General features: G+C 38.1%; 1 protein-coding gene across 3 annotated transcripts in view; it reads left to right on the plus strand.

Moving 5' to 3' along the window:
• The first annotated feature begins 2562 nt into the window (after positions 1 to 2562).
• TTC33 (tetratricopeptide repeat domain 33) overlaps positions 2563 to 21606 on the plus strand; it is a 51465-nt gene continuing 32421 nt past the window's right edge. The window contains exons 1-2 of one of the 3 annotated variants that reach the window (XM_058826803.1): positions 2563 to 2652; positions 3459 to 3687. In XM_058826803.1, the coding sequence (XP_058682786.1) occupies positions 3467 to 3687 (221 nt within the window). In that variant the 5' untranslated portion in view covers positions 2563 to 2652; positions 3459 to 3466. Of the gene's footprint in view, positions 2653 to 3214; positions 3345 to 3458; positions 3688 to 21606 lie in introns of those variants that run through there. The other 2 variants (XM_058826802.1, XM_058826804.1) reach the window with 2 other exon arrangements.

Raw genomic sequence — 21606 nt, forward strand, 5'->3', positions numbered from 1 at the left:
CAGCCAGTTGGAAATGCGTGTAGGTGCTCTGTAATGAACTGAGGGTGAAAATTCTGTGGACAATGAATATAACGATTGAGACCATATCAATGGCAGGAGACAATGCTGAGACACGGCGTGGCATTCCATGGGCTAAACCAAAATGTTGCTTTGTGGAGAAACTGTGAGGAAGCTCCTCATCTGTGCATGTTATCTTAGTGTGGTAGCAGCACAGCAGCTCCCCACTGCTACTGCAGGCCAAGAATCCTTTTCCTTAGGAACATGTCCCTATAGATACGAGCAGAGCCTGAGGGCTGTTTCATGCTATTCCAGAATCTGAAATTTACAAGTTTTTAACATATATGTTAATACTTTGATACAGCTGGTTATCACCTTAACTTAGGATATAGAATATAGTATTCAGTATGAAGTGAAAATTACATACACAGGTTTCTAGTTTTTCCCATGTGACCCTTATAGAAAACTTTGCTATTTAGTGTAGTTGAATTAAGATATCTGACTTTTCAGTTGAGCGTTGAAAACTGATCATGACAACTTGAGTTCTAGAGGTTTTAATTGTAGGTTGCAGTTACCCATAATAAATGTCCTGCATTTATGTAGCATTTCAGGAAAAAAACCTGAACTTCATATGTTAAAATCACAGGTAGTATTTGCATGAAAACCTTTAGTCTCTTTAAATTGGATATAATTAGCCATGGTTCTGTTTTCATCTGGCACATAGTAGACATAAACAGTCATAAAATCCTTAGTTTTGCATTCAAGATTTAATGCTCGCTTCAGACTAAAACTCATGACCTGCATAGTTTCAAAGGTTGCTCTCACAGGCAGAGGCTGGAACTCCAGGCATTACTGTGAACAGTGAAACCTGGACTTTTCACATGGATGGAAATTCTTGCCAATGGCTGAGATTTTATCCGTGGGAAACTGCTAGCTATAGATACATGAACAGTTTAAATCCTGGCCAGCTGGCTGTAGCCCAGAAATTCACATGCACAGAATCTGAAGAAACATAAGGCTGCTTTTAAGCCCCTGAACTGCTGTAACTGTGTTCTGAACTGGGTGATTGCAAGGTCTGTCTAATAGGTGGGTGGGTACAAGTTACAACTTCATTTCTTTATCCTTATGTGTCACAGATGGTCCCTGCTGGGACATTGACTGTATCACTTTACCTTAAAGTGGAAGATTTTCCAAAGTGGAAGTTAGCATTGGAAGTTTAAACCCAAAACTAACATGAGGGCCCAGCTGCAAATCCTACAAAAAAGTCCTTAGTCTTGTAAGAATTGGTTCCGATGTACTGAATAAATCAATGTGTTCATTTTTGTTACCCTTTATTTTGGGATTATTAAGTATTGCACTTGTATAAACACTACAAACGCACAGGTTTTTAAATTGTAGTACTTCCTCACCTAGAATTGGTTTGGGATCACTTGCATATATTAAACTATTTATAAATGCTATCTGCTCCTTGTAATACTGACAATACATGCAAGGTGTAAAGATGCAAAATAGTTCTTAATTTTATATACCTTTTTGGCCCTCTAGTGCTTTAAGACAACCCTGGTTTGTCCTTAGTTTTGGTATCAGGAGATTAAAGCAAGTTTCTGGCAGAAGTGTGTATTATGTAGTTGTAAATAAAAGTACGTTTTTATGGCAGATCAATTTTGATGGCCAAAGGTTTTCTGATTGAATTAAGATTTTTATAGGGAAGGGGAGGGGTAGAAAGGGGCACTAAGAACCAAGTTGAACCCAGTTGCCTGTTGTGTGACTTTCCTATGCTTTGTAGATCTTGCTGTTGAAATTGCTTTCTTCACGTGTTCCTACTGATCTTGCTGACCTTTAGCCTTGCACTAGAAGCTGCCAATAGGCTGAAAAATGAAACTTACACTTAGAGAGCTGCCAGAGTTTTAAGGCAGCTTATGCAGATACACAAACTGGTAGTGTGTTACTCTGTATTCCCAAGCTTACTCCTGTTGGAGTATAATGAGTACTTACTACTTACCTTGTCTTTGTATTGTAATTTTTTCAGTAACATGGATGAACCTGGGCTGTCCATGTGCAAAACTCACTAGGTAATGGATAAAAATTCATCTTGGTAGTGCAATATGAAGAAAAAAAACTTTTCATGTTTGTCTTGATATGAGTGTTTAATACAAAGTTCGAGCTAAATTTTATTTTACCAGTTGATTACCACTGTAAGAAAAGATGTCCTGTACTTTAACAAAGATGTGCCTACTTCCTGTTAATTTCTTTTGACAAAGCTGAATGGCAAAAATGCTTGTTTCTAACTGTATAATTTTTTAAACTTTCAAAACTAAGTAAACATGAAATACTGAACTATCTTGTTTGAGACTGTGTTCTGTTTTCTAGTGTTATATAAGTGGGCAAGAACCGTTACACTCGTTCTAAAAGCAGCAGCTATTTCAGTTATAGAAAAAGCAGCAACATCACAAAAGTTACAGCACATTTCCCAGCTGGACAGGCTGGTGCACCAGCCCGCCGGATCTGACTGACCCTTTCCCCCTCGATCCTGTAAAATCTTTTGCTGCAGAAAAGGAATTTGAAACGGAACAAACTCTGACCACGTGGTGACGCGTCTCGTCTCGCATCTTCACTCAGCCTTTCCCACGCACCACGGATGGGGCTTTTCTCTCGGTATGGGTCCCGGCAAATAGGGAGCAGTTTTAAACCCTGTCTTCTCTTTTTGTTGAGGTTTTTGGTTTGGGTTGGGTTTATGTTTTGTATTTTTTGGGGGAAGTTTGTTTTTCCGTTTTTTTGTTTTTGTTTTTGTTTGTTTTGTGTGTGTGTGTTGTGTGTGTTTTAGTTACGGCAGTATTTTATTCCCGTTTGAGAAAAGAGCCGTCCTTGCAAGCTTGGGTCCCTTCTTACGGGACTTCCCGGCGGGTGTCGCCTCTCGTGGTGGGTGTCTGCTGTCCCAGGGCGCAGTCCGTACGGGCGGGGGCCACTGGGTCCCTGTGAGACACTCCCAGGGCCGTGTTTTGTGCCCTCCGCTCCCGCGCTCCACGGCTCGCTCAGGCCGCACAGGAGCAGGGGCCTGCCGGGCGCCTCACGGCATCCAAGCGGCCCTGCAGCCCCGTGCCCGGCCGAACTACGGCTCCCGGCTGTCCCTGCCGCCGGGCCCACGGGCGCTGCCGCTGCCCTTTCTCCTTCCTGCTCCTGCCCGGTTCCTGCGGTGCCGCCCCGCCTTTCCGCTTCCTGCCGCGGGCCGAGGCGCGGCGCTTCCTGCCGGGAGAGGCGACCGGCTCCAGCGCCAGGTACCGGCGCGGGCAGCCGGGTTGTGCGTACCTCAGCGACCGCTCAGCTGCAGCTGATCGGCTAAATTTAGTGTGGGAGTGCCGCTCTGTATTACTGGTTTTGCCTCGAGATGAGCGAGGCGTGATTTTTCCTGCTGTGTACTTAAAAGCTAAATTACCTAACTACCTAAAATGCATTCTTCCTAGTTCTCCAGATGGCTTCTTTTGGGTGGAAGAGAAAGATTGGTGAGAAGGTGTCAAAAGCTACTTCGCAGCAGTTCGAAGCAGAAGCTGCGGATGACAAGGATGTGGGTGACGATGATGATGGTAACTGGGTGCTTGCAGCTAAGAGAAGAAAGGAAGTTCTCTTAGAAGATTGTGTAAGGAAAAGTAAGGAGCTCAAGGATGAAGGTGCAAATTTGGCTGAAAATAGGAGGTACTAATGTTACCTTTCTCCTTTTTCACTGACTGAAAAGCTGCTGCGTAATATTTTAATCTCTGCTCTAAACACTTGTAGTTTGCCAGTACCTGCATTGATAATTTTCATAATTTAAGAAGTGATAATTTCTTTCATTCTTCCTTTACTGTCTAGTCATAAATAAGTTTTTGCCTTTGGTGGTGTTGTCATCTGTGAAACAAAATCTTTATTCCACCTTACCTTTGCATGTTCTTATGGCAACAACAACAACAAAGATTATAGAAATCGAGAGATGAAAAACTGACTAGATCTGAAAGTTGAGAGGGTAAATAGGATGCAGGGTGATAAGCTGTACTGTAAGTAATGCTTTAGCCACTCTTGAAAAGGTGTCTTTTTTCCCTTACTGAGAGTAAGCCTATTTCCCTATGCAGAGAGCCCAGGTAAATACTGCCAAGCAGCTAATGCGCTGTTGATCTGCCTTTGTTAAGTCAGGTACAGGTTCGAGAGCCTCCTCAATACTGGGAGTTTGGAAGTTCTGGAAGGATATTGCAAAAGTGGTTCCATTGTCTTGTTATACTTCAAACAGGAAGTCCTTTCAGTGTAGAGGAGTGTTAGAAGAGGGAGAGGTGGACTATAAATTGTATATTAACTACATAATTTGGCCAGGTCTTCACTGGAGAGGGAAGAAGCAGTTCTGAGAGTAGTCCCGTTAAAATCATAGACATAAAGATTTTTATCCTTTCTTTACTTTAAAAAGCATCTTTGCTTTATTGTCCCAGATCAGAGATACAATTTTCCTGGTAGGAGTTTTACCAAGATGTCAGTAGGTGCTCCTGTGCTGTTGAACTTTCTCTTAAAAAATGTCACGCTAAAAAAGGGTTCCCTGGGCAATGTGGCAAAGAGAACAACTTGGAAGTTTAAAGCAGGCAAGTTTATATATCATAATAAATATACTGTATCTATGGTTGGGTCTGATTTTAAAAAAAGTAATGAATAAATATGAAATCTCTTTGAGAAAGGCCTATTTTCAAATATTTAAATACAGTTTCTACTTTTAACTGGTCACTCAAGTAGTGACACTGTTCAGTGAGTGACTTCAGTTGATTCTTTTGTGTTCCTGAGGTGTGTAATTTCTGAATAAAACTTTGAAGCCTTTTAAAGTTGAGTTTAAATTAAAACCAAGTTAAACTTACTAGGTTTTAAGCATTCTGCCATTGTATTAATCAATAGATTTAATGGAGGAGTTGCATTAACATTACTAGTTGAAAACACAGAATGTACAAATTAATAGTCAGTTAACATATCTGTTTTTAAGAACAGAAATAAATCACAGATTGGTCTACAGAAAGTTAAATCCATTCTGTCCTTTTAGGAATATAAAGATTACTAAATAGTTTATCTAATCTTGTATCGCTAATACATCCTGCACTTACATATATTAAACAGATTGATTTTTTATTTCTGTTACACATATGCCTTTCTTGTATTTTGTTGTGTATTTTTTCTCTATGGTTTGTTTTTGTTTTGCTCTTTTTAGTGTATTTTTTAATGTGCAGTAAGTCTCTTGAACAGTGGCAAATATTTTTTTGTAGATGTGGTTTAGGGCAGGGACATACTGAACAGCAGGTAATTTTTGATGTTTTTGATATCTTCACTTGGTCTTAGGAACTGAGTTCTCCATTACCTGTCGGTTAGAAAACAATACAAAAACTTCACCCATCCATAGGTAGCAATGTAACCATTTTTTGTGAGTTTAGGGTGAGCTATCTCTCATCAGAAGTGCTTATAAGAACTACTGAGAAACTCTGAATGGCTTACAACAGGTGTGCTAAAGAAGGTAACATTCATATCTGAGGCTCAACAGAGGTTCTCACTTGAACTTAAAATTTTCATCAGTTACTTCAGCACACTCTACAGTTCAGGCAGTGATTATGATATGATGTTGTTGGGGTACATAACTTTCAGACAGATTTTCTCAAAAAAAAAAAAAATTCGCATAGGTTTTACTCTCTCAGGCAGAAAGTGGTTGCTGTGATTTTGCTCAGGCCTGTGTTGTCTATTTCTTAAATATACATTTGAACAGCATAAGCAGACTCATGTAAATAATTACATGCTTAAGGGGGATTGTTTTCTGAAATATCAAAGTGTGGTAACAATTAAAAAAAAAAGATCTGAGTTGGATTGTGTAGCATTCTAGAAGAAAAGCAAAGACCTAGCACTAGAAAGTAACAAAGACTGGTTCTTAATTGGTGTTACATGTAGAGTGAAGAGGATCCTAAAAGAAAAGCTCATGAAGAGGCAGGGGGCTAAATAAAAGAAAAAATGGAAAATAATAAATTCAACTTCATTTCTAAGGATAGAGAGACTCTGAGGTAATGTGCCTGGCAGAAATTAATATGATGGATTTTATAAGCAGGCCCACAATTATTTAGCTAAAATAGTCATTACCACATTTATGCTTTATTAGTCTACTCGGGTTATTTTTCTCATAACAGAAGGCAATGATGGTGTTATAACCCCCACTGTGGTTTTGTTAGTCTGTGTACACTGTAAGTCTGTTTTTGTCTGTTTTGGTGTTTGTATGGTGGGGGTCTCCTGCTTCTCTGGGGGAGGGAATAATGAATGAGCTTCTCAGGCACCAGGATTTATGCAACCTGCGTTATTTGCTTGTCAAAGTTGGGAGTGGCATGGGGGGATTGTTTGGGAGGTAGTGGCCCTCTGTGGGTTTTCAGCTTTCTTGGAACTGTTTGAGGAGAGTTTGTACCTGCTGTAATGTGTAATGAACCTGATAAGCTGAGACACACAGAAGAAAAAGTGATGAAAATGACAGTTTCTGATCCATATTTTGCATTTTTTTGTGGGATGGGAAGAAAGATCAGGAGTTTACCAGAATAAGACGTTAAACTAAGTTGATTGTCATATTGGGTGTGTTCCTGTGAAAAACACTGTTAAGGAGACTGACTTAGAAATTTGCTAACGAGGCAGTGTTGAAGATGGTTTGTAAGTGGGTGATCTTGTCAGAGCAGCAGGAAAAGGCTGATGTGTGGAAGAAGTATCACATTTGTATGCTCTTTTGATGTGTGAGGAGAAGCAGTGAAACAAGTATGTACAAACAGTCTTCTGGGAACAGGCACGTGATGCTATTCTTTAGGCTGTCTTGTGCAGGGCAAGAAGGTGGCCTCTGATGATCCCTATGGATCCCCTTCAACTCAGGGTATTGTGTGATTTCTGTGAACAGAATATTGTCTGTTGGTGGAAAGTATGGAGAATATTTTAGAGGAGAATTTTTTTTTTTTGCTTAGGGGAAGCTTTAAATACTTGTGGATTATCCATCTTATGGATATGATTATACTTGATTATACAACCAAGTATGGATGTGCCCACATACACTGCAGTTAAAATAAAAGACAACTGGAAGCAAAACCAAAACCCAGCAACACCAATCCAGTTTTTTTGTGTTGATAGTCCTACACTGTTTTAAATCCAGCATAAGTTCACATGTTCTGCCTTCGTATTTTGAACACGGCAATTTGCCATTACAGTGTTATTTGACTGGGAGGCAGATAAGCCTCTGGCTCTGGCCACATGGTTAAGAAATGGTGAAGGTGCAGATAAACAGTAAGTATGATGTCCTTAAATACATGGCAAGTGAGAGGTAAAAGCAGGAAGAAAAACTTCTGTCAGATTTACGTCCTCAGTGTAACTGTGCTGCCTCTCCATGCAGTAGCTCTGCAATCATCCCTGTGCTGTTTTCAAACTTCTGTAGCTGCCCAGTAAGTGGCGATAGAGCTCTTCTCAATGTGCCCTGAAGAGGTGCAGGATTTCTGTCGGAAGTAGATGTTGGGTTTAAATTCTCAGTGGTTTGCATTTATTTTTTTTTTTCAGTTTTGCCAAATACAAGTTAATACTGCTTTTGCTTCTGATGATGTTTATTGCACTAAAAAAGAGTTAAAATTTCTGTCCTGATGAGGAAGGTCATATTTTCAGCTGGAACACTCCTACATTAGAGGTTCTCCTATATTAAACAAAAAATAATTCTTTCACTTTGTCACTTGGTGTCTAGATTAGACTGATTAATAATATTTAACACTTATTATAACATGTCTTAGCTTTTGCAATAGCAAATTAAACAAGGACATGTAAAAGTGCAGTGACTAGAACAGGTAACAGGCCAATTTTCATGAAACTGTTTACTTTTGTTGCAGGATTAATTTTTTAGAATTGCTTAATTTTCTGATCTGTTGAACTGAACTTTTCTGATGGTCATTTTTTCCACATTTTAGCAGTTGAGACTTTTTTCTCTGATGTGAATGCCAGAATGACTCCCAGACGTGTAGTTTGTGATTCTTTAGCTGTATACACTGTAACTGAGTTTGTTTTTCTCACTGGACACTGTAGGTTGTCAGATGATAAGGTACACTCCTTTAAAAAGTATTTTTAGTGTAGTGGTAATTCAAGTGTTTACTGAAAAAATATGTCTACCAGGTAGAGCAGACTTTCGCAGTTGTATTTATTCCATTTACTCATATGTTTTAGATTTAGATTATAGTAAGTACTTGATTAAAAATGAGTTTTGAAAGTAATAAAATTGTTTTCAGATTATATTACAAATTAATTTTGATGCAGCTAAGGTGGCAAAGGATAGACATCATTGTGTTGAAATTGCTTTTCAAGTTTCAGTCAATAAAACTGATGTTACTTACATAATACAGAGGTTTCCCATAGGTAACAAGCAGCTGTCTTTGGCAAAAACGTTTCATCAATTTAATCATCTGAGTTACATTGTAGAGAAGCCTAGGAAAAATAGGGTGTGTTAGAGAGAAGAGGAATCCAGGGAGAACAGGTGGCACTTGAAAGTTAAGAGTAGCTCTTCCCGATGAAGAGGATATCATGAAAAGGTGAATAAGACTCCTTTGTGGAGGATATATAGGATGAGTATATAGAAGTATATACATATACACACACACACATATATACATACATACACACACGCGTATGCATATACATATACAAACATACATGTATATATATATATATAAATATATATATAAGAGTACACTGGGGCAGGGATGATGTTAGGAAAGACAAAGCCCATGTGGAGTTGAATTTGGGGGGATGTGAAGGGCAGCAAGAAAAAGGGCTTGTACAGGTGTATCAGCAGCAAAAGGAAAACCAGGAAAACACGGGTCTTTTACTGAATGGGATGGAGAATCTAGTGACAAAGGATGCAGAACTATTTTTCTGTGGTCTGTAATGGTGAGTGTTGTCTTCAGGAACCCCAGGTCCCACCCTCCAGAGGGGAAGTCTGTCTCAAGGAAGACTTATCCTTTATGAGTCAGACTGAAATGTTTAGATAAACCTGATCTATAGAAGTTCATGGTACCTGATGTCCATCCCAGAGTGCTGCAGGAGCTGGCTGATATCAGCATAGAGAATCTTCAACTGCACTTGAAAGGTTTTGACAACAGGGCATGGCTCCTAGGAGCTGACAGGCTGATGGAGAATGGTGTGGATTTCCCATCAGTTGATACTCTGGACGGACAGGAGCCTGAACAATGTCCTTTAGCTGACCCTGCTTTGAGCAGCTGATTGGACTAGATGATCTCTAAAGTTTCATTCCAATCTTGGCCTTTTTTTAAGTATATCCCATTAAAACTTCAGACACATGTAGCATACAGAAGGTAGTTCCTAGGACTTAAAATTTTGATTCACTAGTACAGGTGAAATACTTTGGGTGCAAAATCAAATTTCACAAACTGCTCTGCCTTCTTACTATCACTGCTAGCTGATCTCATTTAAAGCAAAGATGTGTTTTAAAAGTTAAAAAATTAAAAAGATTGATTCAGTAGATAGTCTGTGAGTCTATGAACTTTAACATCTGGCCTCAAGAATAGAGTCTAAAGTTCTTTTAGGCTGCTGGCATTCCTGGCAATGTTGACTTTCATAAGTGTAATCTGAAGGCAGTACACAGTTTGGATTTTTATGATTAAGTGTAGGAGAAATTTCTGGAAAATGCTTATAATGAAACCTAGAGTATGTAGTAAGTACTCTTGTCTACTGTTCCTTGTAGGCTGAAAAGAACTGTTTAGTATCAGTGTGGATGTAATTTGCATAATTATATGGTATAAGGTATAATTAGCTATTATATATAATGCTTACATCCTTCAGCGTGAATTACCAATACCAGTGTACTGCAAAGAAAATGAAAAGTTTTAGTATCAGTAATTATTTGATTAGGTTTGAGAGTTTTTTTGGGTCAGTCATGCAAAAATGCAGAGAACATAAGTAGATTTCACACTGTAAGTAAAATTATACAGTGCAAAGAGGGGCTTGGTTAAAACTGTTGTGAATTCTAGTCAAAGTACTTTTCAAAGTGTCTTTTCAAGTGATCATCTTTTAAAGTTTTTCAGTGTTTAGCATTACTGTCTATTTTGTGTCTATATAAAACTTCCTGTTAGGCTTCCTTGGGATTGCTGTACACATCGTATGCTCACTAAAGAGATAAAGGGTGTGTAAGTTGGAAGTCCCCATGACATGAGCTGAAACAGAAAAGACTGAACAAGTACAGACTTTGTACCTTTGTTTTTTTGGAGATAGCATGTTACAGCTTCTCTCTTATTAGTCAGAACGTATGGAACTTTTCTACAGAATTAAAAAAATGCAGAGAGTGTTTTGCAGTGTTTAAAACCCTCCTGTAATCTGTTGTGTGGAGTAACACTTTTTTTTGTCTAAGTTGATTTTTATTGCTAGCTTTATTTTTTTCATCACTTACTGAGAGAGTTGCTACTTCTTGGTGATGCATCTAGCTGGCCCCTTTTGAGAAGTAAGTTGTTTGCAGACTGCTTAAGTAGTTGTTCTCATTTAAATTGTAATTTATCTTTAGCTATTTTCTTTTTGTTCTGGGAAACATTATTTTCCAACAGCTGGTTATTATTTGGCAAAGCAGGAGTTCAGTTATGAAATTGTTACTAATTTAGTGCAGATTTTTCTGAGAGTGAGTGCAAGAATTGTAGATTATTTAGGATGTACCCAGAGTTTGAAAAGTTTTGAGAGTATCTTTTTGTTAAAATTGTTGTTCTTTGAACAACATGGAAATTCACCATTTCACCATTGAAATGTTACACCATACAAACCATCTGTATTTGAATGTGTGCATATTTCTATGTGCATGTATTTGTAAATAGAAGCAGAAGGAATATTCACATGCAAGCTGTGGACTGTGGAATCATATATATAGATCTTTATGGATATATTTTCCTTCAGAGAAAGCATAATTTAATTGGTGCCTATGTATCATCCTTTATAATTTAGGCAGTTATTGTTGTCAGCCTAGATAAGAATCAGTATTCATTCAAAGTCTCTTGACAGTGTGAGGAGAAAGAGATACAGCTTGTGAGGTAACTGCAGTCCTCCTGTAAATACCTCTGATTAGGTGTCTGAACCTAGGTGAGGGGGTGAGAGGAGTTAGGCCTATTAGTGCTTTTTTGGAGGTGAAGGAAGGGTAATTTGTGTTATCTGCCATTGTATTTATGTCTAGAGGGTCTGTTCCTTCTGTGCATGAAATATAATTTATAAGAATTATATATTTTACAGAATTTTATAAGTGAAAAGCTATTTTTTTCACTAGCTATGTCCTATGCAGTGGGTTTTGTTTTTTTTTTTAAATAAACTCTTTGAAAATGTCTGTTTACTTAGTATCTCCCCTTATATTTAAATATGTAGAGAATGATGCTGGAACCAAAGAAGCATAAAAAAAAACCCCATTTCTCAAGTGTTTCATGAGACTATATTAATTTTTAATGTGTATGTTAATATCCCTGCCTTCATGCCTTACAGTTCCCTTTTTTCTGTCCTTTCTCCATAGATAAAATTACTGGAAACTAATGAATACTTGTCTCAAATTTTTATAGGCAGTAATCAATAGTTTCTCAATTTTTATGTTACTTGCTGCTCCTCTTGTTTTGTCCCATTCCTAGCTTTCCAGACAACTTTTATTTATGACCCAGTAGGACAGTTGCATCTAATCCCAGAATACTTCTGCGGTATTTCTTAACTATATAACACAATGAACTGTAAATAAATAGCATAAAAATATTGATATTGATGCCTCATTACTTTTATTTTCATTACTCAATATGATAATATTTTTGATTTAATTTTTACCACTCACTATCATAGCTGTGCTTGAGAAATTAAAATACATAAAAGCATGTGGGCTGGCATATTTCTAGCCCTCTGTAGTATGGTATATACTATACATACTATATAGTGTGTATATATATATATATGTATCTAGTATAGTAAAGTATACAAAGGTGGAGTAATTAACTCTACCATTTTTTACCTAATTTTTCTGGCAGTCTGATTTTCCTTGAATCTGATGTGTATATGCCACCAGACTTTGAGATATTTTCCCACATGAACGTTGACAACGTTCTGCTGCATATCAGAGACAATGAGTGTATGTAGCAGAGTGCTACTGGTGCATTTTTTTCTCCTCCCAAGTGCTGTGTTGAGGTGAAGTTCTTTAGTGTGTGTTTCAGTTGTCTTGATTTCTGCAGCTGTCTTCATTCCTTTTCTCTCTCTGCATGTTACTGTGACAAACTGTCTGAGACAGGGCTCATCCTTTGAGATGGGTGACATGGTGGCAGTATAGCCGTCCTGCAAAACTAATTTCTGCTAGCGGGTGTGTATTGGTAGGTGACAGCTAGAGGTTCATGTGAGTTCTTGGATGCAGAAGTCTACCTATCAGGTTAAAGAATGTGCTTGAGCTTCGAGATTTGCCTACAAGTTCAATTAGGCATTCTAATGTTGTAGCTTTTAAATGTAGGCAATTCTATTATTTATATGCTTAGAATGGTACAATTTAGCAAAACCCTGTAATTTACATTCATAATCTAAGCAATTTTTATAGAGAAATACACACTAGTGCCTTTTCCACATCCTTCATAGGATCCCCTATATTAATTGTATGTATTACAACATGGATACTGTAAAATGTGATCATATCTTATTTTTTTTTTAAGTCTTGTTTTGTTGCTGACAAAGATAATATCCCTTTCCATTGCCATTGTTTTAACTGTCTCTGCACTCATGGAATGTAATTTTAAAATAGTAATTTAGTATCTCTTGCCCAGTCCTTACTGAGCATGATGTGTACCTGCTGTGCCTATCTTACAAAATTAAAATGTACTCATTTTAAGGGACTGTAATTGCCCATTTGGTGCAGTGCTTTTCTACAGAAATAGGATGTGGCAGCATACTTTGTTATGAGGTCTTGATTCCTATGTATATGTCAGCTTGTCTTCTAGCTCCAAAATGGTGTCCTCCATATCCTGTGCCATATTGTGAAAGTATCCTTAAACTGAAAAGGATGCTTGGCAGTAAAGACCTAGAATAAAAGTTCTCTATGAACATCTTGTTCAGCCAAGTCTTTTGAAGAGTTACCTCCAACAGCAAATGGGGAAAATTGAGAGTGGTGCAGTCTCAGTTTACATTGTAGATATGTTTGATAATGATTAGATGGTTGTTAATCAGTAGGCTTCATAACATTAACTACTACCACAAGAATAACTGCTTGGAAGGGTCCTGTATTTGATGTGATTGTCAAATTTATAGGAACCTAATTTATTGTGTATCTTGAATTTGTCTATTTTTTTTTTTTGTCCCATTGATTTATTTATGTGGCAATTAACAATGGAGTAATTTTGTAAACTGTTATTAAATTGTCAGTTAACCAAAAGCAAGGGCTGGTGTGTACGTTGTCCCTAGCTTTGGTTGTTTGGAAGTACCTGGTCAAAAATTGCAGTTCTATCACTGGGTAAACTGATTTGACTTGGGGGTCAATGTGACCCAGTTCTGCTGCCCTTTTATTTCCACTACTTTACCATGGTCTTATTTTTTTGTTTTTACCCTTCAGTAAGCCAACTCAAAGTACCAGTTAGTCATGGCACTGCAGAAGAAGCCTGGCTGGAAAATAGTCTTTTTCTGGTTGCTGCTTCAGATCTGATTCACAAATGCTTTTAACAAAATAGCCAGAAAAATGGGAGTGAGTGGCCAAACAATAGGGAAAGAGGAGGGAAGTTATTTCATTTATGCTGTATTGTTTTCTAGCTGTTGTCTGTGTTATGTTACTGTATTGCTCATAAAATTGAAATGGTTATCTGTGAATTTGTTTGCACTTGTAGTTGTACTTTTAAAATGCTTGTCTGTTTTCAAATGAGTCTTATTTTCTCACTTTTATCACTAGACTGTGAACAAAATACTTCTAATTACTTCATAGGGACTTTACTAGCAGTTATTTTCTCCAATTTTAGCAGTACAAACTAAAGTGCACTTTTTTATGTGGAATGGGTACAGAGAGAGTCTTAACAAAAGTGTTAAAATACATTGCCAAGTACTTTTGGTAAATCATATAAATCACTGGTAAATCATATAAAATGGGTAATAGACACTGTACACTTTTCTTAGTAGAGTCATTTGGGTAATTTGTTCTGGTCTCAAAGGGAAGACTTAGTACTGACATATATGTATGTATATATAATACATACCATATTCACATATGGTACATACTCATAGTGAAAGAGGTAATGCAATCCTCCTCTCTTTCCTTTTGTGTCTTCTGAAAAACAGTCACAGAAATCTTGTTTTTATGAAGAACTGAAGTTTGCTGTTTTGCAGTCAGTTCAAACTACTTATTAATTTTTACAGGCTGCCATTCTGAGTATGAATTTGATATATTTTCCTGCCACTCTCTGGCTCTAGCATAAATATTATAAAATATTAATAAATACGTTAACATTTTAATATTTCTAAATATCTGCCTCTATGATAAATATTAAAGCAATGTTCTGTCTTTGACTTGTCAACTGGTAATAGAAATCCAATGTAGTAGACCATGCATGGCGTAAGCTTTTTGTCTTCTGCAAAAAATTAGGAAATGACATTTAAACAAAATTAATTTCATAGTTGTGGGTTTTTTTTCAGCTACAGTCTTTGGATAAGAGATATTGGCAGTGAATAATGGATTGTATTCAGCAGGCTCCACAGCCCTATTTTTATTTATTATTTATATTATTTATATATTATTTATTTATATTATTTATTTATTATTTGCTGTAATAAAACCTAAGGAAGTTTTATACAAATTACTGATATTATTATGTTGAGCACTGCATAAGTATGAAAAATCTTTAACCTGGACTTTTTTTTCTGCATAATTTATTGCTTTTTTATTTAGTTTAACTGATTGTGAGGGTGCCCAGGTTACTTCTGGTCTTTGTATTCTGTTAATAAGTTGAGATGGAGAGAGAAAAATCATAAATATTGAGCAGAACTGGGAAAAAACCACCAAGGCGAGGTAGTATATGTCTAAATCTAAAGAGCATTCATTGGTGTAGATGGTAACTTTCCATAAATTCAGGAAAGGAATTGTAGAGATAGACTTTTGTAAGTCAGACTTAATTGTGTTCATCTTATCAATGTAATCAGCCTAATGCGTAAAGAGAGAAGGTAGTAAAGGGCGTAAGTAAAAGGGCATATTTTTATAATTGAGACACAGATCTATTCTCCAGAATGTAGGAAGCTTTGCTTCCTTTTTTTTTCCCCAGAATGGATCTTCCAGTTTATAGATGTTTTCTATGCATTTTTACAACAAACTTAGGTCTGTTGCCCTGTTTTCTTTTTTGAAAGTGTGTTGTGAATCTATTGATGCTACTGTCTTTCAAAACTCAGAATATTCTTTGTAGATGTTTCCTGCTAGGTAGAGCATAGGATTTGAGTCATAAATTAAGATGAAGAGAGAGAATTAATTTTACAAGTTAGAATCCAGAAGCATGGGATAATCAGAACAAATCACTGAAGTATTCCTGTCCAGTAGTTAGTGCAGATAAAACCATCTGATATGTTAATCTTCTGTTGAATCTTCAATGTTTTATTTTGAATTGCATGCTGTACTATGGGAAAAAACATTGAAATACATAGTTCAACAGTTCTTGCTGTTCCTCTCTTTTGACAGGCATTGCTTTATTGTGCAGAATGACAGTGCCAGCCAAAACCATCAGTCTGAATGGTTCCTGTAAGGTTGTGTTTCAGTAGAAACAGCCAGTGTAAGTGATTAACCAGCTCTGTCATGGGTCTTGAAGCACAAACGTAACTCATCTGACCCTTTACAGAATGTTTTTTGCGTGGTGACGCAGAAGGCCACTGCTCCTTGCTTCTGTAGTGCTGGTAGTGAAAAGTTGCTGCTTTTCTTGCCACTTTCATGTGGATGAGTTCTTAGTTGTCCTGAGATTTAGAGCTGTGATAGTTGTCTTAATTCTAGGTAATGACACCCAGTCTTCATATAGTCTATTTATATGTATGTTATGTCCTTGCAGATAGATAGTTCTGCTTATTGCATATCTATATTTAACTTACAACAGGAGACTTCATGGCTTTTGCTGACTAGTGTTTGCATTAGTACTCTATTGTCATTTGAAATCAATGCTTTCTAATAGTTTGAGCTGTATGGGAGGTTTATAGAGTACCTGCCTACTTAACTTACTGGAACATTAATGAAAAAATAAAATTGCCTTTCAAGTATGAAAATACAGTAGAGAAGTATACATTTCCCTTATCTTTGTCTTCCTCTCTGTTTTTGTCTAACTTTTGTCGTTATTATTCGTCAGCAAAATGTGTTATCACAGATAACAAAAGCATGTCATGAGATAGAACTGATCAAAATACAATGTGAGCAGACTGTTGTTTTTCTTGTATCATCTCTCCCAAAATGTTTTGTCATGTTAATACCCTACTGTTGAGCATCATAATTTGGCAGTAAATAATTCTGAGGAAAAATAAAGGAATCCTGGTGTTTGAAGCCCAGCATTTAATGAATTTTTTTGTTGTATTGATTTAAAGCCTTAATTTCCATGTCAGATTTCTGAGGACTGTTAGGATCGTAATGTTAAGTAAGAGAGAGCTGCCTGATATCTGTAGACAAATAGTTAAAAGGAGTAAATGTCTTCACAGCTAAGAGCAAAAGAGATGACATCTGTAATTTTTGCCTCTACTGCTGTGTGTCTGAAGGGTATCTGAACAGGTAATTCTCAAGACCAGAGTATTGCTTCAGATGCAGCATAACAGTTCTTTCCTTCCTGCTGCTTTCAGAGGAACTGCTGTGGAAAAAATTTTGAGGAACTAAAGCTTTCTATTTAAAATTTCATTTCAGCCATAAAAATGTGTTACTTCTCTGTGAATACTTAAATTACTACAGCTATTGCAGTGTCTGATATTTCATTTATATTAATTTGCAGCTTCTGTTTAGAATACTAAAATGGTGAACTGATATTACTGAAACAATAAAAATCTCGTTTGAAGTTTGCAGGGTTAGGATAGTCAGTTCTTACTGCTTAAATAATTAAAATAGCAGGTTGAGATGTAATAAAACTTGATTTCCTTCTTGTATTTCCATGCTGCCACTATTTACTGCAGTTTATTTGGGTTTCCTACAGGGCTCTCACCTGTAAAATAACAATCAATACCCGATATTAATTACTTTAAATTAAAAGTCTGGTATTTAACAAGTGACCCACGTATTTATATATGGCTGGAAAGCAACTTTTAGGCCCTGCCGAGCAATTATTAGGTGTTGTCTTTTTTACCAGTTGTGGTGTAATCTGATACTAATGTTAATTGTAAAAGCATTTGAAGCTGCATTTTAACTATATGAAATAATTTATATTTCTTCTTTTTATTGTTCATACATGAATACTAATTATACACCATACTAAATGTTGTTCTGTATGAGAGTATTTCTCAGTGGTGTGAAAGGTCTTGACAATTGCTGTTCTTCAGCAGTGTAATATGACTTTCAGTATGTGAATATAGCTATTTTTTCCTCTGTATCAACAAGTCTGTTTTTAGCACTGCCTTTTCTAAATAGAAAACAGGTATGTTACCTAACTTGCAGCTATAGATATGTTATAAATGCAAAGGCAAATTTAGGTTAAATAAAAAGAGAAATTTATTATAAAACAATTTCAATAAAGAACGAACAACGAGAAAAACCACAATAAAATGGGCAGCGCAGCGCTGGGTGGACAGGGTCTATACCAAAGGTATAGGTGTTCCCAAATCCACGCTTGAGGGTTCTCTGGCCTGGGTTTTTATAGGGATTTTGTGTCCTGAGGCCAAATTCCAAGCAGGCACCATTCACCAAAGGTCCTTGATTGTTGGATGAATGGATTTCCTGGCATTGGAGAATAGAGTTAGTAGATGTCCGGGCAGAGTCTCCTCATATGTAAAGAGGTTTTTAATGTTCCCCGATTTCAGTTTTGGTTCGGGCCATCAGGATGGAGTGGTGGGATCTGGGTTGGAGCCGATGAATATCTCGGCTGGGCTTTTCCCTTTGTCCAGTCTGATTGCTTTCCCAACAGCGGTCTGCCAGGTGGGGTGTTCAGGTCTGGTGATGAATATCTCCTCCGAGCTCGTTCCTTTGTCAGCCTGATTGCTTCCCCAACAGTGGTCTGCAGGGCGTGTTCAGGTCCGGCCTCTCCTCCGAGCTCGTTCCTTTGTTAGTCTGATGGCTCGTGTCCTGCTTATTCTTTTCGGTTGATGGGCGCAGGCTAGGATTTTTATCTGGGTGCCGGCTAGCATTTTCTCCTGAATGGGAATTCGCAACTAGATCTGGGGAAGGACTTTTTGTTACACTGTTCTATTTTATATTATTACAAATATATTTATTTTGACCTTTACGAATTTTTATTCATAAGTTTATCTATTACAGTCCCCCGCCTAATAATTCATCACATTAAAAATTCGTGTTATTCTATCCAATTTTACGGGGGAAGGATTGTATGTAATTTTTAATCACATTCATTTTCCTCCCAGTCAGTTAGCGAATTCCCACAATCTTCTTGAAACCGGTTATATTTATTTTCAAAATTTTCTAAAGCTTTAATTGCATTTTTATTTTCCTTTTCCTCTTCTAATTTCATTAATATGGAGAGAGAAGTAGGTTTTCCTTGTGCTTTTTCAGGATCTATTGGAAGGGTGGCAATTTGCATTCCTTGCACAACAGACTGAATTAGTCTGATGAAGCAAGGAATTAGGCAGGGAAGAAAAATGATTCCAGCAATCGAACAGACTATGAAGAACACTAGCTTCTTCCACCAAGCCCCTTGCCCGAATATTTGGTCCCACCAGGAGGCTTGTAGGATTGAATTCTATTTTTGGACTGGTACATGTGCTACTTTTTTTATTTCAGCCGCTAATCCTTTTATTGTTTCCCCGTAATCATCTATTTCCATACAGCACTCGGATTCATTGTATCTGCTGCACACTCCCCCTTCCTCGGCTAGCAGGTAATCGAGAGCTAATCTGTTTTGATACACAAAAGCTCTCATTTGTGAATGTTGTTTTGCTAGGAGTTCCAGGGCTTCTGAAATGTGATTTGAGACTACCTCTACCACCTCTTGCAACCTGATAAGTCTGTTGAGGAGATAAATGGGGGTTCTGTAACCCCAGCTGCCGTCATTTGCCCAAGTAGCGGGCCCATAATATTGAATAATCCTTTCGGCAGGCCATTCTTCCTCTTTCCACTTCTGGTTGCCTCCCGCCATTGGTAATTCCTGTTTTAATTCCCTCTTTTGCCTGGCTAAGGTTTCAAAGAGGGGAGCTCCCAAAGACTTACTCTCATCTTTGGGCAAGGTAAAGAAAAAGGGCTGAATTATTCTGAGTGTGCAGGATCCTTTCCACCTTCTAGGTAATTCACTGTATGCCTTCTTTCCACATATCCAATATATGCCATCCGGTGCTTCCCAACCCTTGTTCGATTTTGCTGGATCATCCCAATATTCTCTCAGGCCTATTAACGCATGGAAGGGATTGGCCCCAGAATTTTTATACCAACAAAGTTCAATTATTTCTATCCATTCACAGTTATTATCCCGAGAGTGACTCCAATAACCCTCGGGTGGTTCAGGTTGCCAGACTTTTGTTTTGCTGTTGGAATTCACCGTGAGGGTGTTTATACACGGGGTATAACCTACCAAATCGGTGAATTCCTTTCCTTCTCTGCTAATGCAGAAAGTTCCAATTATTCTCTGATCTATTACTCATCCCTCGGGTCTTCGTGTAGTTTTAGATAATTTTAGGCCTTTCCATTTTAAGAGTTGTTCTGGGGTTAGTCCTTCTCCCTTCCATGGCCATCTCTCGGCCGATTTCAAGCCACCACATATCCAACAATTTGATAGACCTAATTCGGTGGCAGTCTCTTGCATCAGGTCTATGAATAGGTTTTGGTTGGGGCTTGGTAATCCCCAGCTACTATATTGTTTTTCCAATTGCTCGTAATGTTCACTGAGAGAGTTTAGTCTCTCTTGTTACAGCCTCTTTCTTTTATTCTCTATTTCTCGTCTTTTTAATTCTAGGGTTAGTTGTTTTATTTTGCTTTCTGGATCTAACCCTTCCTCATCTCTAGAAAAACAGAATACCTGGTTGAATTGCAAACACACCCGGTCGTCATCATTTTTTAACAAATCTAGAATTATGGGTTCATTGTTGAAGGAAGCTTTTGCTTCATGTTTCAAATTTCTTCCTTCCCAATACATTTTTCCACCCATAGTACACGTTTTCAAGTTTGCTTTATTATAACATAGAGGGTTGATTTGGTAGTATGCGATGAAGGTAGATTGCCTTTTACCTCCGATCCAGACGGTTTTATTACATTGACCGCAAATTGAGATCGGAGGGACTCCCCCCACCTCCCTTTTGTTTCTGAAGTGGGTTGTTTGGGTATTTTGTTCTTCCAGAGTTTGAAACTGCCTGTCCTTAAAACTTGCCCCTGGGCGGGAACATCAAACCTCCCCCTCCAATTTACACAGATTATACTGAGTGCCATTAGCCCAGCATAACCCCGCTCGCAGTTCCAGAGGACAGTTGATCATTCGTTCGGTAACTGTGGCAGTCCGACACTGCTCACACTTCCCCAGAGGACGCTCCCCCGGAGGTGCCTCGGGACTTGTTCCCTTGGCTAAGCACATGGCTAGATTCAGGACTGTCAGGATTCCCCACCATTGCATCTCTCTGCCTCGCCCTTCGCCTGTATAAGAACATACGGCGGGGATTGCCATCTTCTCGGCAGCAAGGACTGTCTTCAGGGGCCCTTGAAGTCCTTATGGCGTACCTTCTCTTAAAGGCAGCCCACCAAGACGCTTTGATCGTATTTGTCCTACACGGTACTTTAATCGTTCTACGACACTCGATTACTAAAGGTTCTGCTTTACAATCTAGTTTGCTTCTCAACCCCTTTTGGAAAAACAGGAACCACTCGGGAGAGTCGAGTTCCAAAATCTCCGCCCGGGTGGCAAGTATTAGGAAAAGGTTAGTTTGCTTTTGTTCTATTTCTAAACACTTGATACACAACCCCTTGGGTTTGTACCCTCCCAAACAGTGAGCCACCCAAATCTGGTTACAATAAGCACACTTGAAATGGACAAATGGAAAACAATAACAATCAGGATTAATACAACTTATCTGCCCTTTACTTGTCATTTGTGGTGACGCCGGAGTTTAATTTTCAACTCTCTCGGAGGGGTGGTGACTTTCCACTCGGAACAATTGTAATCCGTTACTTTCTTCGCCCGAGATGAGTGTGTCCAGCCCCTTTCGGCAGTCCAAACCGCGGTATCTGTTGTCAGGAGGACGAGAAATGGTCCCTCCCAGTGAGGGCTGAGGGGATGCTCCTTCCACGCCTTGATCAGAACTTTATCCCCAGGCTGTATCTGGTGGATTGGAAATCCCAATGTTGCACTTTGGAGAATCAGTCCTCTTTTCCTCAGCTCCTGCAAATTTTTTGTTTATGGAAATAAGATACGGTTGAATCTGCACATCCTCCACCCGAGGATGTGCCACTGGCATTCCATGTTTATATGGCATCCCATATAACATTTCAAA

Source organism: Poecile atricapillus, chromosome Z, assembly GCF_030490865.1.
Source record: "Poecile atricapillus isolate bPoeAtr1 chromosome Z, bPoeAtr1.hap1, whole genome shotgun sequence".
NCBI lineage: Eukaryota > Metazoa > Chordata > Aves > Passeriformes > Paridae > Poecile > Poecile atricapillus.